An 18,187-nucleotide genomic window follows, 5' to 3' on the forward strand; every position below is an offset into this window, starting at 1 on the left:
ATTTAGAAATAAGTGAAGTTAAAAAATATTCTTGATAAAATATTATTCTAGATACGAAAACAATAATTTTGAATTGAACTAGATTAAACTTAAATTGAAAAGCAACTTTGAACGAGAAAAAAAGTCTGTTAATATTTGAATTTAAATATTTTCTGTTTTGTAAATTTTGTTTACAGAAATGTAATAACTTATATTAAATTCTTTTCTTTGAAAATTTTATTTGTTTCCAATGTTTAAAAAAATTTCTTCATCCAAAATCTTACACAGAAAATTTTAAAGTGCTTTCATATCAAATTTTTGTTGAAGAAATTATAATTATTGTTCATTTATTTTTAGAGCTCATATGAAAGAAAAATTCTTATCAGATTTGCGCAAAGCAAGGGAAACTCATACAGGAGAAGAGCTTTCCAAGGTTTGCTTTGTTTTTATAATTTACAACAACTAAACTAAACTGAACTAAAATACATAATTTTGCTTTTTTTTTTCAAATCTATGACAAAGACAAAATAATTTAATTTTCAAGTTAATTATAGTATTTTGAAGTATTGAGTATCATTGCATTAGCAGAGTCAGAAAAAGATGTGTTGCAATGTTATACAAAAATGCAACCATTTATTTACTATCAAAAAATTGGATTAAAATTTGACAGTTGCAAAGCCAAAACTTAAAATGAACTCTGGAATTTTTCGCATGTATAAGAAAGGAACCTCTAATTTAAAAGATGTTAGTTTATAATGATTTAGGTTTCTAAAAATTAACTGGTATAGTTTTATCAATCATAAAAATTTTACTCTTGTCCTAACTAATGCTTACCATGTATTTAAATTTAACTTATAAAAAAAAGCATTATTTACTATATTGATTGAATTTTATAAGCTTCTGTTAATATTACAAATAAATATTCTATCGCTCGAGATAAATCTATTTTATTCATATTTATTTGACTCAATGATATCTTAAGTTTTCAATTCATTTTGTTGTGAAAGAGTTACTCTTAATTCAAGTTTAAAAAAAGAAATGAATTTTTTTCAGGTTCTTAGGAACATGCGTAAGCGTCTTGATGATCCCAATATAATATCTGGAGATGTTGTTCTTAATATGTTGATATCTTTCCGGGAAGTTCAAGTTAGTATTTTCTCCTCTTTTTTAACAGAAATCTTTTTTACTTGAAATGATTACTTATGCTTTTTTTTTTTTTTTACTTTTTCATTAATTGAGATAAAATTTCATTTTAGAATATTTCATATTAATGCTGATTATTTTTAAATGTAGTAATAATATTTCATTTTTGATTTAAAATTCAATTCTGGGAATATTATTATTTTATTGTATATACATATATATATATGTGTGTGTAATTACCAATAGTGATGAATTAATTTAATAATATTTAATGCAAGGAAGTTTATTAAGTTCCTGAACCTTAGACGTTTCAATTTTTAGGATTATGATGCCATGGTAAAACTAGTGGATGACTTAATGACAATTCCAAACTTAAAGTTTACATTTACTCCTGCCATACAACACTTACATGCATTCGCTCTGAATAGGTTTGTTTTTTTGTTTATTTTAATGCTTATTACTTTTATCTTATTAGTTTGTTTCAAACTTGATTTTATTCCTTTTTAGTTGTCCTGATATTCCTAATTTATAAATATTAATATATATTCCTGATTTATATATATTAATGTTATAATATTTTGTACTAATATTATGTCCTTTGCTTTTTAATCTGATATTCTAGATTTTTGCATATCAACAGAACATCTAATTATCTATGAATAGAAATTCAAATCAATGATTTAGAGAATCAAGAGAGTTAGATTTTTGATCCATCTTTTTTTTAATCATTAATGTTAGTTAAAATAGTAAAAATCAATAATTCAAACTTACGGACCATCCATTAATTTGACATGGTTCAGACAAATTTTCACTGTAATTGATTTATCTGATTTTAAAAATAATTTATTTCCAATTAAGAGTACATTAATTAAATAGATTATTTTAAAATGGTGAGTTGAAGGATCACTGAACAAATTACTTTTGTAAAAAATGTTGAACGTATATTTACTGTGTTTTGTTTAATCTTGTATTCGGAAAGTCTTGAAAGCTTGGAAAAAGTATTGAACTTGATTACAAATTTAAATAAATTTTGATATGAGGTAATATTTACCAGCTGATACCGGTTATTATTTTTTTTAATGCAATAGTGCTGTAGAAATTGTTTTCATGGATTTATCTGTTCGGAATTATTTAAAATACAAGTGGTGTACTGATATCTGTGAATGTCATGCTGTTGTATAAAGTTACTTGATATTATAAAGGAGATACTGGTTTTGTATTGATACAGTATATTTTGTACTTGTTTGTACTGATATGGTTTATTTTGTACTGGTCTTTTAGTGTTACTTTTTATCTACCAATAATAATTCATATACTATCTGTGTTCTTAATTTATATACTGCATGTACTACTTAGAATCATCAATCTGGAAAATTTAGAGATCTCAAGGATTATTATTATTTTTTAGAAATTGTGAATGTAAATAAACCCTGTAAAAAAGTCCATGGTTCAAATGCTATGTCAAATAATAATAATAATAATAATTTTTAGCTTAATTAAAGTAAAGGTTACGTATTTATTATGACTAATTACATGTTCCATGTGTAATTAGTCATAATAAATACTTAACCTTCACTTTAATTAAGCTATAAATCAACTACAAAAGTACAAGAAAAATTTAATTCACTCCTAAATATATTTTTAGAATAAGTAATACCCTATAAAATTATTTTTAAAAATAATGCTTCTCCATAAAAACTCCATATTCTAACACATTAAATGTATTACTTTTGGATGAAAAAAAAACTTTTAATAATTTTGCTTTTATTTCACTTTACCTTAATTATCTTCCTTAATTTCAGGAGGAACAAAGAAGGTGATAGAGAAAAAGCCTTGGATGTTATCAAAAAATCTTTAGAGAAAAAAGAAAATGAAGTTCCAGATATGCTTTGTCTTTGTGGTAGAATTTACAAAGATAAGTTTGTAGAATCTAATTACACTGACATGGAAAGTTTAAATAAAGCTATAAAATGGTATGTTTTGCTCCTATTCATAATTTAGATTATATTTAGTATTTGACTCTTGTGTAGGGATTTTGGAAATCTTGAGGTGTGACTTGTGGACAGAGAGTTCTTTCCGAATGCACATTAAAGCATTAAAAATTTCGAATTTTTGATAGCTATTTTAAACATTGCTCTGATTAAAATTTGACAAAAGTGTCATTGATAACGCTCCAATAGCCTAGAGGTTTAATATTCATTATTTACATTGGTATTAAAAAAATTAAGTTTACATATCTAATCAGTAGTATCTTGTAAGTAAAAATTAAAATATTGTTTAAATAATTTATATTTTGGTAAAGTGCTGAATTTAAGTTATTAGAATTCTAATATTGCATTGCTTTTTCTTTGCTTTTTATTAAAATTACTTTATTAAAAAAAATTTCTTAATTGTTCTACTTATATCATAGTTTTTTTATGTCATATTTTAAAAGTATATTACCTAAGGAAATATACTGTAGCGCAAAGGGGCTAGTCAAAATATTTTTGACGTTTTTTAGGTGCCAAAACAAATTTAATTGCATTTTTCAAAATTGGTACCATTAATAACTTAACAGAGCAAACAAACAAGTAAGCAACCACGTACCTGAAAGAAAGTATTTCCTACTAAAAGAGAAATGTTTTTTTTTTAACTTTTTAATCAATGAAAATGTAGATTTAATCAAAATCTTGTCAATTATTTTCTTTTTTAAAAAAATCAATTAAATCTATACAACGTATTATCCCTTATGTCCAATATTTTTTATTTACCTACTTCAGATATTGATGGTTGATTCATGATTCGGCTATTCATGATTTGGCTTTAAATGCTGTCATTTATGAATGATTAGTTTGTTTTGTATGTTTTTCACATAAATTTTCAATAATAGTTTCAATGAATGTATCCTATTAATTCTTTAAAAAATAGGTATTAATATTGTGATAGTCTAAATTTTTAAAGCAATTTATTTACTAGGCATACAGAAGTTTCTGCATGATTTAATCTCTTGTTACTTATTTGTTCCCAACTGTTTAAAGCTATTATCATTTGAGAGTAATTTTTGAAATTTCAATTTCATTATATCCAAATTACTTTTTTAGGTATCGAAAGGGCTTTGACGTTCAACCAAATGAATATGCTGGTATAAATCTTGCCACTCTATTAGTTATAGCTGGAAACGATTTTTCAAAATCTACTGAGTTGCAAGATATAGGCCGTGTGTTAAATAATCTAATTGGACGAAAAGGCAGTTTAAATTCCCTGAAAGATTATTGGGGTGTGGCTACCTTTTTTGAAATTAGTGTGCTGGCTGAGGACTATTCTAAAGCTACTCAAGCAGCAATGTGCATGTTTGACTTGAAACCACCAAACTGGTAATTAAAAAAATTTGGTCACAGGATGCAATTTCGGTGTATATTTTTTGTGACAATAAATTAATTTATTTTTATTATTTTAGGTATTTGAAGTCTACAATTGGAAACATTGAATTAATAAATAGATTTCGTAGAAAACCTGAAAATATTGAATTATCTGCAGAGGAGAAGGTATTTTTACGCTATATCATTAATTCTGTAAGGATTTTTTTCATTGTTTATATTTTAAATCAATTTTTTGATCAAGCTGTTTCAACTTGATAATCTTGAACATTGTAAAATGAGGAGATCAAGAGCAAAAAGAGTTCAGTCACAATAAATCAAAAACTGAGATAAGGATTATGAAACTGAAGTTTATTTTAAAAGGAGTTTTGACCAGCAGCAGTGACAATCAGAAGAGATTCATTCCAAAACACAAACAATCAGAAAGCTAGCTCCATGTTTCTATGATCCTTTCCACTCTCTTGTTTACTCTGACTTCAATCAATGTACAACAAGTTATGTTAATTGTTTAACTGAAGTTCTGTTTATTAATAATTTTTTCAACAAAAAAATCACATTGTTCTTATTTTTATTTAGGGCCTAAATCTTTTTATAATTATCATACCTTTTATTGTATTATCCTATTTTTTATTTCAGTACCTAACCTTCCTTAATGTATGTCACTTATAGTAACTAATTCTGACCTTTCGCAGCCTAGCAGAACCTCTCTTATTCATAACTGCTATTCTTCCACTTAATAATGACTCCTCTACCAAAATTAAAATTTCTTTCCAATATCTAATTTTTCATGGTCATGCTTCAGTGTCAGAATATTATTGCATCATCATTGAATCAGTGATGATGCAACAATATTTTCTTTCGTTGTTTCTACGCTTAGAGAACTCTACAGCCTTCACAGTAGCCATACATATTCGGCATAGATTTGTGCTGTTCCATTGCTTAGCTTCTTTGGCTAGTTGTTAGTATTGGAACTTTCAAACAAATAAATATTTATTTCTGGTAATGTCTGCATTTTTTGACAATTGTATAAATGTATTTAACCGTATTCTAATGTTTCTTACCAGTAACCTTAAATATATATTCGTAATATATGACCTAAAATAAATTTTCTTTTAATGTTATATCTTACCTTGAATGTTTCTAGCCTTTAAATTTATCTAACTTCATTCTTATGTTTAGAAAAACTGTAACTTTTAAATTATCTTTCAATAAAGACAAAGTTTTACTCCAATACATGTTCCAGTTTTTTGAAAATAAGAAAATGTAATGAATTTTTTTGATGTAAGCATTTCATTTTAATATTTTTTTTTTTTTTTTTTTTGCAGGTCTTTAACTTTTGGTTGGAATATTTTATTGCTGCTTATTCTGAAGAAATTGACGATTGTATTAGATTTCCCGTGAGTAATTGAGGTTTTGAAAAGTGGAGAATTTCTTAAGAAATTTTTTTTTTTAATTCTTATTAAAAACAATTGCCAAGGTTAAATTAGTTTTTTAATCTACTGCTCTTCCACTGAATAAAATTAGAAAGCGAATGTCTAAAAAATTGGGGGGTAAGGGGAAGCTGAGTGTTTCATACTTTGAGAGCAAATTTTGAATTTTTTCCCATTATTTTGAACTTGTTTTTGTTTTGGACCAGTTTGTGCTGAAAAACCTGTTTATGAAATTTGATTTTGCTTCAATTTTAAAGTTATTTATTCATTACTTAATACATTATTTATCTACCAAATAAAATTGTTTCAGATCTGTTTCTCATTTTTTTAAATTAGAGAATGAGTAAATTTAAAAAATATCTGTAATTTTGCTCATTTAGATAGAATGTTTAGTTTTTTCTCAAGCGTTTTTCTTCTGATTGATATTAATTGTTAAATTTCAATTCAGTTCTGATGAAACTGAATTGTTCAAGTAATGCTTAATTGGAATATGTTGATTTATATTCGTACCATTGAATATATGCTTTAAATAATAAGTAGATCATGTAATAAACATTTAATATCTATTCACTTCAATTTTTAAAAAAAAGTATTCAACTTTTGTGTATGAATTCTTCATATAACTATATTTCTATTTTTCAGTGCTGTAGTTATATTAATATTCAATGCTTAAAAACTTTTTTTTAAACTTAATTAAAGAATGAAATTTTGTTTTTATGCAACCATTATTTAATAACAATTAGATTAGCATGAGTTAAATATTGAGGAAATGAACTGATGTAAGGCACATATATAAATAAACTTGTCTATAGTTTTTTTTAAATACACTTTATTAGAAAATGAAAAGGTATGTGCCGCTTTAAGGGAGCTTATTTATTCAGAATTTGCACCTTTATTTTTTTCTGAATATGCTGTACTTAAGATGTTGTAATAAATATTTTATATAAATATACATTTTCAAATACTTTTAGTTTGACTGTAAACAATGTCCATATATTAAAGCAGGCTATTTTCCTGCCTATATATAGGGAGAGTTTGAACAAGACTGTAAAACTTTACTGGGTTTGAAATGACACATCTCTACAAGCATTATTTGTCATTGAATGCATGATCGAAACACACGCAGTGAGAAGTTAAAAGGTAGTTTCCACTGAACCCCAGAATGGAAAATGACGCTTCATAAAACTTTGATTGCTGTACAAACAATTGCTTGAAGAAATGCTAAGACATTGCTCAAAACATCTCCCACTAGAGGCGACCAAGGCTTCACACTTATGGTTTAGGAAGTGACATAGATTTGTTAAAACAACAAGCAGTTTCTTTGAGCAATTCTTTGTACATCAATTTCGTTTTTCTTTTTTGAACAATTTCTTAGTACATCAATCATATTCTTGTGATTGAAAAGTCTTCTGAAGCATATTTTCCCATTCTGTTAATTCTTTAAATGTAGCAGTTGAAAACTAACTTCAGTTTTTCACTGTTTCTGTTCCAAGAATACATTCAGTGTCACTCTATCGCCCAATAAAGTTTTATCATCTCGTTCAAATTCATCCTGTTTATGAATAAATGAATTAGATATAAATTTTGAAAAATTTAAGCCGTTATTCTATCATAAATTTTTTTTAATAATAATTTTAATAATCAGTCTGAAGTATTTATTATTTTTCTTTGATTAACTGAATATTAAGAACAATTATACAAATTAGTATTAATTTTGAATTATTTGAGACTAAATTTGAGTAATTATTTTGTCTTCATCATTAGATTTTAATTCTTGATCCTGGAAAAGTATACATGCCTAGCTATGTAACAGTTAATTTGGGTGCTGAAGAAAAATCTGTCCATATAAACAATCTGTGCCTAGATGCTCTCAAAGGAAAATGTACAAAACTTCACGAATTCTTATTTACAAAGTCTTCTTTCAAAAGTGTGAGGTATATCTTTTTAAATTTATTGTTTTTGTACTTTTATCTTGGACTAAAATGCATAGAAAAATGTAAATTATCACATTTTTTAAACTGTTAAAATTTGTATGATTCAGGATAGTAAAAAAATCAAACATGCCAACTGCTAGGTTTCAATATTTTTTAAACAAAAAATTTTAATTTTAATGATGATAGTTTCAATTGATGGGACAGACTGTTTAGCCACAAAAAAATATACAGATGTGTCACATTAAATGTAAGAAAATAGTGTTTCAAAATTTACAAAAATTAGAGAATCTGAATTTTTTTTTCGCATTTTGTATTTTTCCTAATTAGTAGATTGAATTAAAAAAAAAAAAAGAAATGTACATTAAAACAAGACAATAAATATATATATATATATATATTCACACACAAGCATACAAACTTAAACTGGTTTCTTTCTGTTATTCTTGGGAACAATTGGCCGAAAATCAGAGCATATGTTGTTGGTGCAAAAGCAGAGATGGACTACGGTTCAGATTGATGCAGCAGCAATGCCTTAACATTATCTAGTTTTTTTTTTTTTTTTTATTTTTATAGGTTCAATGTATATTTATTGTCTTTGAATATCCCCTCGAGTTATCTGCTTATAGGGTTTTCAAAAAAATTAATCATATCTTTTTAATTTGTTGGAGCCATTTTTGTACGTTTTGTAGAAAGGGTTATATATCTCATTTTCTATCAGCATGTTGCTTTATCAAAAAGTTTTTAGAAGCTTTTGCAAGCAATAACATATAAGAATTAAGTTTGTATAATGAAAATTCATGTGTACAAAATTTAAATTTGTGAATAATATTTGTTGAAGTATTTTCAACTAAAGAACATTACCCAATATAAATGTACGCTGAAAAAAACATTCATGTTCAACAATTAAAAGTCCTTGCCTATGGTTAGTCTATAAATCTAATATTATGTTATTACTGCTTTTCTTCCTAATGCTTTATTTTATTCTGTTTATCTATAAATTTTATTTTTTAGTTTTATTTTAAATATGATTAATATTACAGAATCAGAACGACTATGTCATTTTAAGCATTTTTTTATTTTACTTTTTTTTTATATATTTCATTGGTTGTATCTAAGTCTAAATGTAGATGCTATTGCTGTTTATTTTTAAATTCTGTTTTAATTTATTAAATAAATTTTCTTTTTTTACACAGTAACTATGCAAGAGATGAGAGATGTTTGTTCCTCTATGTTCATCAAAACTCTGATGATTTTCAAATGTTCTTTCCTTCAGAAGAATTAAAACAAAGGTTTTATGATTTAGTCAGAGAAATGTCAGAAGATAATATTATAACAGACCTAAATACTGACATAAATACCATTTTACAGGTAGGTGTTTAGAAATAACTTTAAAATGGTTTTTACTGTTTTCTTTTAAAATCTCTTATCTTTAAAAGAACTAAAATGGGAGATTCTTTAGTTTTATATAATAATACAGTGAAGCTTGATAACTCAAAGAGCCATCAAAATATTAACATTCAAATATTGAGTAATATAGCATTTCAATTTCACAATTTAAAATAACGACAAAATTAGAAACTTGTGTTTCTTGAAAGAATTCTGTAACTTTTTTTTTTGTTTTATATTTTGTACCTTTATTTATCCTAGAATTTTTTCGAAACATTCACACACTAAAAACCTCATCTTCAACCCTTCGCACAGTGTCTGAATGTATGAGCAAAGAATTTTTACTGCAGTGAGAACTTGGTGTTATGAAGAAAAAATAATTTTAAGATCCATTTCTCCATCGTTCTCAACCTAATGATCTGAGTCAACTTTTTCTTCGTTATTGTCAAGAAGAATATATAACTATGGATATTCTGTCATTTCTAGATTTTCATTTATATCAAAGACATTGTTAAAATCATCGAAAGGAAAAACAATTTATCTTATAATTCTGGTTAAATTTTTTTATTTCTCTGATTTTATTTATTTTTGTCTAAATTAGGTGAGATAAATCTGGCTTTTTGGAAGCAATTTGCAAATGTACTTCATCTATTCCTAAGGTTTTGGAATAATCACTATGACTTTGAGATGATTGATATCAAAAATTTCCTTCTGTGCTTGAACATTTCTGATTATTCACTGGATATATTTTCATTCAATAAATTAGTTTTAGGATTTTTATAGCATATTGGGTCTATAGACTGAAGGTTTGATTTCATTGGGTGGAAAGAAGACAAGCTTGATGTTTTGTAAACTTTGAGGCACTTTAGGATGAGCTGCACAATTGTCAATAAAAAATAAAACATTTATTCTTTCAGGTTAAAATTTACAATCAAGTTTTGATAACCATTGTTCAAAAATAATTTATGTCAACCATTAGGCTAAAATTAGTGGGTAATGATTTAATGCCAGAAAAACATCACAGCCTCGTTGATTTCCAAATGATTAGTAGCCTTAACTTCTTTGTGGCAGTCGTGTTGCTTTTAATATAAGTTATTCTTCCCTTACTCTGTCTTCTCTGCTTTAAAGATATCATCAGGATTGTAGCCTTCTATCAAGAAAGGTAACACATTATGAATTTAATCTTCATAGTGTACGTTGGCTACACTTTCATCAGACATCACTGTTTGCAGAATTCCTTTTCGCAATTTGAATTTCTCAAGCCATCTGGTACTTGCTTGAGAAGATTCAATTTTAATTTCTTTTGAAAATGTCTCAGCCTGTTCTCGTATGAGACTTCCTTGAAGAGAAACATTTCTATCTTGCATTTTTTATACCCACTCAAACTCTGGGAAAACTCTATTGTTTCAAACATTTTCTGTTTAATGCATAATGTAACTCTTTAACAGCTTTTCTTATCTTTTTTTATATTTTTCTTTCATAATTGCCGAAGGAGTGTTTGACTGTGCTCCATATCTTCGATAGTGGGAATGTAATGATTTTGTATTTATAATAATTCACTCAGTGGAATTTGATTTTGTAAAGTATTTTGCTTGACTAGGATTGTTATCAACTTTACAGTAAAATTATTAAAGATTATTTGTTGAATTTTTTGTTTTTTATTATCACTCTTATACTTTTTGTCTACAGAATAAACCAGCATTTAATTTGTATTTTTTTTTCACAGTATGAATATGAATTAGATGATTTGAAAAGAAGAATTATCCTAGGAAAAGGTACTTATGGTGTTGTCTATGCTGCCAGAGATCTCACTACTCAAGTTCAGATAGCAATTAAAGAAATTCCAGAAAGAGACATAGGGTAGGTTAAATTGCACTTCAATTTAATTTCTTAGTGCCATTCCAATAGGCTTAAATTTCATGATATAGGGCAGCAAAGTGACTTAAAGAATTAGTGGTTTGAATCTTATTTCTTTTGATGATTGCATTTTTGAAACTTTAATAAAGAGATTGGCGACAGAACAAGGAAAGTCAGAAAGGACAGAAGATTTTATTAATCTAGAAAAAGCACAAAATTTAACTTAAATTACTAAAAAATTTGGTAAATGAATAAATTTATATGTGAAATACTTTATTAACCGATATTTTTTCCCAAAAAAATTGGTCTTGTAATAATTTTTTTTTTTTTAAAGTTTATTTTCTGCCCTAATGACATGTATAAATGTTTGAAAAGTATAACTTGTTTAAGAATAAGGCATAACTTAATTCATCTCATGTTCAAAAATTTGGGAAATTCGATAAATTACAATAAATAAATAGAATTTTTTGAGTGCTTGTGGCAACTCGATAAACCTAATATGTTAAAAGTATATAATTTTCTAAAATTTTGCATTATTTAATTTCTTAATGTTTTGTTAAACTTTTACTTTTGATTCTAAGTTTGATGCCTGTAAGCACCCTTTTCTTCCAATGTGTTGGCAACATCCTTGTGATGCTAAATGAATAATTCTTATTTTTATTACAATCCATGTTTAAAATTTTCATCAGAATCTTAATCAATTTTTAAAAAATCTCATTTATTTTAATTTGTTTTAGTCACGAGAACATTCGTTTATATAAGTGAGAAACAGTAAAGTACTATTTTAAAAATTCTTAAATATTCTTCGTCTATTAATTTCCTAATCCCTTTATTGTACCAGCATTAATTCTTTATATTTTTTAATTTTACTTTAAATTCTTGCATTGCACATTATTATTTAATTCTTTTTAGGTATTACTATCATGATTGTGTTATTTAGAAATTTTATCTTAGTGTTCAAAATTTTAAATTTACTTAATTAGTTTCACCACCATTTTAATATTATATTGATGAGATTCGGTTTTATTTATATCTTTGAAAATTATTTAAAAAAATATATATTCAAATATTGATTTTTTTGCCTTTTTGTGTTGGGTAGTTTTTTGACACTGTCCTCCTGCTTAGGTACTGCTAAAATCATTTGATACTTTTTAATGAATTCGTTATATAATCATGTGTACTGTAATGATGGGAAAATTATGTTGTCTTTCATCTATTGCCCAGCTACTTGCTTGGGAAATAAAGATATGGGTCTACATTGCTTATAGTTCTCAAAGTTATGGAGCCTTGAACTACTTGACCCCTTTGGACAACAAATGGGTGTTGGATAAGAGTTTTACTTTCAAGCATCTTATATAATTTAATGCAATTTTTTATCATAAAAATTGCTTTTATTTTTGATAATTTAATCCTTATAATAGGTTATTTATTATTTTATAGACTTGATTTTATAAATTTGTTTTCTGTTAGTCTATAAATATTATAAAGGATTAAAAAAAATCTGTTTCGATTGAGCATTGTGAGAAATTTGTTAGTAAAATACTTTCCACATTATATTAAAATTAATTGCAAATTTATATTGTATGTCTTTTTTTTTTTGCACTTGTCATATTTTATTTTAACGATGAATTTCTTTGATATTTTTTCAGTGTTGTACAGCCTCTACACGAAGAAATAAAACTGCACTCAGAATTAAGACATAGAAATATTGTGCAATATTTAGGTTCAGTGAGTGAAGATGGGTTTTTTAAAATATTTATGGAGCGTGTACCCGGTGGTGAGTGATTAAATTATAATTTTGCATTATTTTTATTGTTTCTGTATGGTAGTTTAAAAATAACATTAAGACAAATTTTTTGCACTATTCAATTCATATAATCTGCTATTCAAAGTCTGTTTATAAAGAAATATTATTTCTTTACTTCAATTAATAACAAGTTATACATTAAAAAAGCAACTTTTAAAATATTTCCTTGTACAGTAGGGAACCAATTATCCGAAACGGTCGGGAGCATCGCTATTCCGGATAACTGATATTTCCAGTTTTCTGAATCGCTACAAAAAGCCGTTTTTTTCATTGTTAAACCCAACTAAAAAAAAAAAAAAAGATATTTGGAAATAATCTTAAAAAAAAGAACAAATGATGAAGTAATACACTAATGATTATTTCCAAAATGATGGTAAAGTAAACATCTTTGATAAGGTAAACACAAAAGAAAGAGAAATCGTAAAATCCTATGAGGAAAAAAAAAAAAGATTTTTCTGAAAATGGCGAGAAAATTTATCGAATTTCGTTCCGGTTTTCTGATTTCCGGATAACGGGTTCTGTACTGTATATCAAAAAAGAGCTATAGTTTTTCCCTACATTAATTTATAAGATAATAATTCTATTAAGTTTCTTTTTATCTTAAAAATTTATACATTTCTAAAAATATTTTTAATTTCTTGCTGGGTCTCTTGGAAACTTGAATAGTTTGGAGCCTGTGTTAACAGAAATGATTTAGTCAATTTAATGATAAACATATTGGTTAGTAGGTGAGCAATATTATTTTAATGGTTGTTCAGGTTTATTCTGATTAATTTTTTAATTTTATCAATTTAGTTAGTAAACTGTTAATTTTAATAGATAAAAGGGGAAGAAAAAAAAATTTATTGACAAATTGCTTATGACCGAGTTAAGTCAAAATGAAGTTCTTTAATTTGATTCAGAATTAAATAGTATATTTATTAATCATAATAATTGTGTAATTAGAGCACATTTTTGTTAGTGGTATTTAAATAATAGAATAAAGGGGAAAAGATTAAAGTTTTAACAACTATTAAAAATTTTATCAAATAATTATCAAGTATTTTATGGATACAGTAAAAAAAGTTTGACCGTTTAGTTTATTCCCTAGTTCTACAAAACTGACCCTTCCAAGAAATTTTGTTTATTTCCTGGCTTTCCAAGGGTGCCAAACAATTTTCTCAGGGTGCCAATTTTCTTTTTAAAACTTTGAAAATCAATAGAAAAAAGTATACAAAAGTCTTTAAAATTAAAACTCTTTGAGGCAACAAAAAACCTCTGAAATAAGTTTTAATACGCAATTTCTTTATTATTGCTTAAGACTGTTAATATCTAAGGTAAATTTTTACATATACTACTCAATGTGTAGGCAATTGTTATTTACTTAAGAACTTTTGCATTTGAATCTTATGATATACTTTTATTTTAATTTTTTATATAAATTTTAATTTACCGACATAAAAAGTTTTAATGTTTATGATGCTTTTTTTTTCCATTAAAAACTTCTTATAAATTAGCTTTACTGTAGTTAACTAATTTTTTGGTGGTCAAATTCATTTTAAATTAGATTTACTAAACACAGAAATCAATTTTGAAAGCTTCAACGTTGATGTTTTCAAACAAAAAACAGCTTACAAAAGTTGGCAGCTATGCATTTTATATAAAATAATTTTTTTTTAAAAATTTTGAAAATTTATTAGATTTTTTTCCTATAATCTTTGCCTTCTAAAATTTCATTATATGTATATAAAATCTTATCTTAACGCCTAAATTTTGCAGGTAGTTTATCTCAACTGTTACAGAATATTTGGGGACCTTTGAAAGGAAATGAAGTAACAATATCGTATTACACAAAGCAAATTTTGGAAGGTCTCAAATATCTGGTAATAGAATATTTACAATGTATGGTCTTTCTAAAATGCATAAATATTGCATTTTAGTTCATTAAATCAGTGTAATATTTTTCTTTGAAATTGTAGTGTTTTGTGCTAGTTAAATCTAATTAAAATGTTCATTTTTTTTTTTTTAATTTGCACAGTGATTATTTTCAGAGTTTTAGATCAATTTGAAATTTTTTCTTTCTTTTTTGTGAAAAAAATATATTACAGAAGAATAAGTTCAGTATGCTTTAAATTGTATTTATTTCTTTAATACCTTTTAAAATAGTCACTTGATGAGCTATCAAACTTTAATCAAAATGTATTAAATTTTCAAACTAACAGTTCTATTTGTTACATATTTGCATAAGTAACTGATCATTCACATTGTTAACTAGTAATTCTCACCACTCTTTTAACTTTAGTTACTGTAGCACATGTATTATTCTAAGCATAGTAAATAAAATCATTAATATTGATCAGCAATCTGTTGAATGATTTTGCGTTTAATGATTAAGAGGCCTACTATTAGTATGTTTTGTAAATTTCTAAATTGGATTCTCAAACCAGATTATGATATTAGTTTTTTGTCTGTCAAAACTTTTTTTTTTACCAGTACTTTTTTATACCTTAAAAGAAAACTGATTATAAACATTTAAGATCTTTGCAAATTATTTTAAAGGTTTGTTTTTCTACCAGTCTTCTAAAAGTAATAAGTTTAAATAAATCTATGTGCAATTCTTTAAACTATTTTTAAAATTAAAACAAAGGTTTTGGTGCATAGTACTTATCTTTAAAATACATCAACATTTTTCATTGTAAAAGTGTTGGTTTCAGAGAAAAATCCTTATTTTACAAAAACGGAAATTTTATGAAGCATACAGGATCTTTAAAGAGTAGTTGTATCAGTTGAAAAACCTATAGAATGTATCCTCTATAAAGTTACTTTTAGTTATGGAAACTTTTTAAACGAAACTATTCGGATTATACTAATCATATTATAACTTGGCATTCCAAATGCCACTATGAAATCTCAAAGTTACTGAATATCTCATTAATTATTGATCGTTCTGTTAAATAGTTTTCAGAAATGGAACCTTATGCATAGTATTTTATTCGCAATATTTAAATTATTTTTTAAAGGTGTTTAATGAACAAAACAAACCTAAAAAAAAAATGCAATAACTCGATAAACTTAAATAAAAATAATTAGGACTACATGGCTACTTCTATAAAAATATCTGCACTTTAATGGCACAGAATTCGATGAGGTTTGTGGCATTGTATGTATCTTAACTATTTGTATTTAAACTTATATTATTCTCAGTTTTAAAATAACAAATAACCCTATTTTAATATATAAGTAAGATTTATTTATTTTGCAGCATGATCAAAAAATAGTTCATAGAGATATCAAAGGAGATAATGTTTTAGTCAATACATACAATGGTGTAGTGAAAATATCTGATTTTGGCACCTCAAAACGGTTGGCTGGAATTAATCCTGCAACACAGACTTTTGCTGGTAAGTGCCTATGCTATAAATATTTAGTTCTATAAGCAACGATGAACTATTAAACTATATTATATTGAATATATTATTAATAATCTGCGATTTCACTTCTTTTTTAATTAGTATGTTTAGGCTGTTAATATCAGTGTTTTTCGCAACATTTTATCTGAAATTTTATATTAAGAAATAAATGCTGAAATTATTTTCTAAAACTTAACAGTTATATGCAAACAAAACTTGACATAGAATTTACATCTATCAAAAAATTAAAGTTCAGGATCTTTCTCCCGTCCCCTCTCTCTATATATATATACATAAAATATGAATTTTCAATAAGTGAGGTCATTATCAAAATATTTTTCTATTTTCCAAGTTTTACTTTGAAAAATAAAATCAAACTATGACTATTTTGGTTTCAACCAATGGATTAGAAAATATACAGCTTAAGAAAGAAAATATAAATTTGACACTAATTTCCTTTAAAGCTGCAAATTATTATTTATTTTTTAAATTTATACTAAAATCAACTTATTCTACTAATACATTTACTAAATTCCTTACAACATGTTTTAGTTTTTATTATATTATGCTTGTTTGTTTTTTTATTTTGCAATTTTCAACTTATTCTACTAATCCATTTACTAAATTCTTTAAAACACGCTTAAGTTTATATTAGGAGAATATTCTTTTTTTTTATGCAATTGTAGAATTCAGCAAAAGCAGAAAGTGCTGAAAAATTTGTATATCACAGAACAATTTGTTTGAAGCAAATGATGGAGATTAAGAAATTTGCTCTTCTTTCTTGCGAAAAATCCCCCAACATTAGCATTTTTCTTATGGTCACATTTTTTTAATGATGTATAAACTTATTATTTATTTAAATGGAAAAAAGGCTTTTCTATTTATTTATTCTTATAACTCAAATTTTTATTTTTCAACAATATGCTTGTGCTATCACACATCTAACTGTGCATTATATGCATTTTATAAGTTGAGCTGAGCAGTCGACCCAGTTTTGGGTTTGCAACTACTAATGTTCAACTCTGTAGCCTTTTAATCCAATCCAAAGACAATGGAACTCTTGTATGAAGTATTGGGCGAAGTCTTGCTTTCGTGGAGGACTTTTTGGTGAAACTTACCTGCATTTGTGTTACTTTGTGTGGAAAACCTTCCATGGTTAACATGAGGACTCTAACCCATGATCCATCTACCACTGAGGATATTTTACGTCAACACTGCGGTTTGTGCAAGCTGGGTGTGGAATTTGTATATACCAGGCATCGCTCGGATTCGAAACCGGTTCACCTCATTGGAAAGCGAACGCTCTATCCCCTGAGCCACCGTAGCTATGCATTATGACATCTGTTTATATATAAAAAGTGACATTTTATATTAATTTATTTTTCATTGCTTTTCACCTTAAGTTTTTTACTTTGGTTTGCTCGCAATAGCAGAATTGCCAACTATTGTGATTTATCAGTAATTGTTACGAATTCATAGTCAAAATTACGGAAATAACTTTTTTTTATTCAGTAGTAAAATTCTTGCATACTTTTATTAATATTAGGTGTACCTATGTAGAATTGAAGAGTAAAAACATCTTGGAATTTCTCTCATTTTTATTTTGTTAATGTTATATGTATCATATCAATTCTGATTACAATATCTAGTTTGAAAAGTTTGAGCCTCTGCAATAGCCAGAGTGATTAACATCTTGTGTTGTGATAATGTGAAGGCATGGTGTAAATGAACTCAAATAGAAAATAATGCATATTCCTTCATTAAATAAGAATTATTATTCTCTTTATTAATTTATATATTGTTATTTTTCAACTTAAATATTTATTTTGGTGCAATAGCTGCAATAAATGACTAAAAAAGAAATTAATTTTCTAGTGAGAAGGAGTAAAGCTGATAATGATTGTTA

General features: G+C 26.0%; 1 protein-coding gene across 14 annotated transcripts in view; it reads left to right on the forward strand.

The window, feature by feature from the left end:
* The window catches only part of LOC107443091 (mitogen-activated protein kinase kinase kinase 15), a 60,653-nt gene that overhangs the window by 12,789 nt on the left and 29,677 nt on the right, over positions 1 to 18,187 (forward strand). For 8 of the 14 annotated variants that reach the window (XM_043054119.3, XM_043054120.3, XM_043054118.3 and 5 more), the window contains exons 7-19: positions 337 to 412; positions 1,033 to 1,125; positions 1,444 to 1,550; positions 2,925 to 3,095; positions 4,203 to 4,475; positions 4,559 to 4,673; positions 5,804 to 5,875; positions 7,673 to 7,842; positions 9,036 to 9,210; positions 10,955 to 11,088; positions 12,735 to 12,862; positions 14,651 to 14,754; positions 16,134 to 16,272. In XM_043054119.3, the coding sequence (XP_042910053.2) occupies positions 337 to 412; positions 1,033 to 1,125; positions 1,444 to 1,550; positions 2,925 to 3,095; positions 4,203 to 4,475; positions 4,559 to 4,673; positions 5,804 to 5,875; positions 7,673 to 7,842; positions 9,036 to 9,210; positions 10,955 to 11,088; positions 12,735 to 12,862; positions 14,651 to 14,754; positions 16,134 to 16,272 (1,757 nt within the window). The remainder of the gene's footprint in view (positions 1 to 336; positions 413 to 1,032; positions 1,126 to 1,443; positions 1,551 to 2,924; positions 3,096 to 4,202; positions 4,476 to 4,558; positions 4,674 to 5,803; positions 5,876 to 7,672; positions 7,843 to 9,035; positions 9,211 to 10,954; positions 11,089 to 12,734; positions 12,863 to 14,650; positions 14,755 to 16,133; positions 16,273 to 18,187) is intronic. The other 6 variants (XM_071186819.2, XM_043054123.3, XM_071186824.2 and 3 more) reach the window with 1 other exon arrangement.

This window comes from Parasteatoda tepidariorum, chromosome 9 (genome assembly GCF_982258835.1).
Source record: "Parasteatoda tepidariorum strain Cologne lab strain chromosome 9, Ptep-v5.0, whole genome shotgun sequence".
Classification (NCBI taxonomy): domain Eukaryota; kingdom Metazoa; phylum Arthropoda; class Arachnida; order Araneae; family Theridiidae; genus Parasteatoda; species Parasteatoda tepidariorum.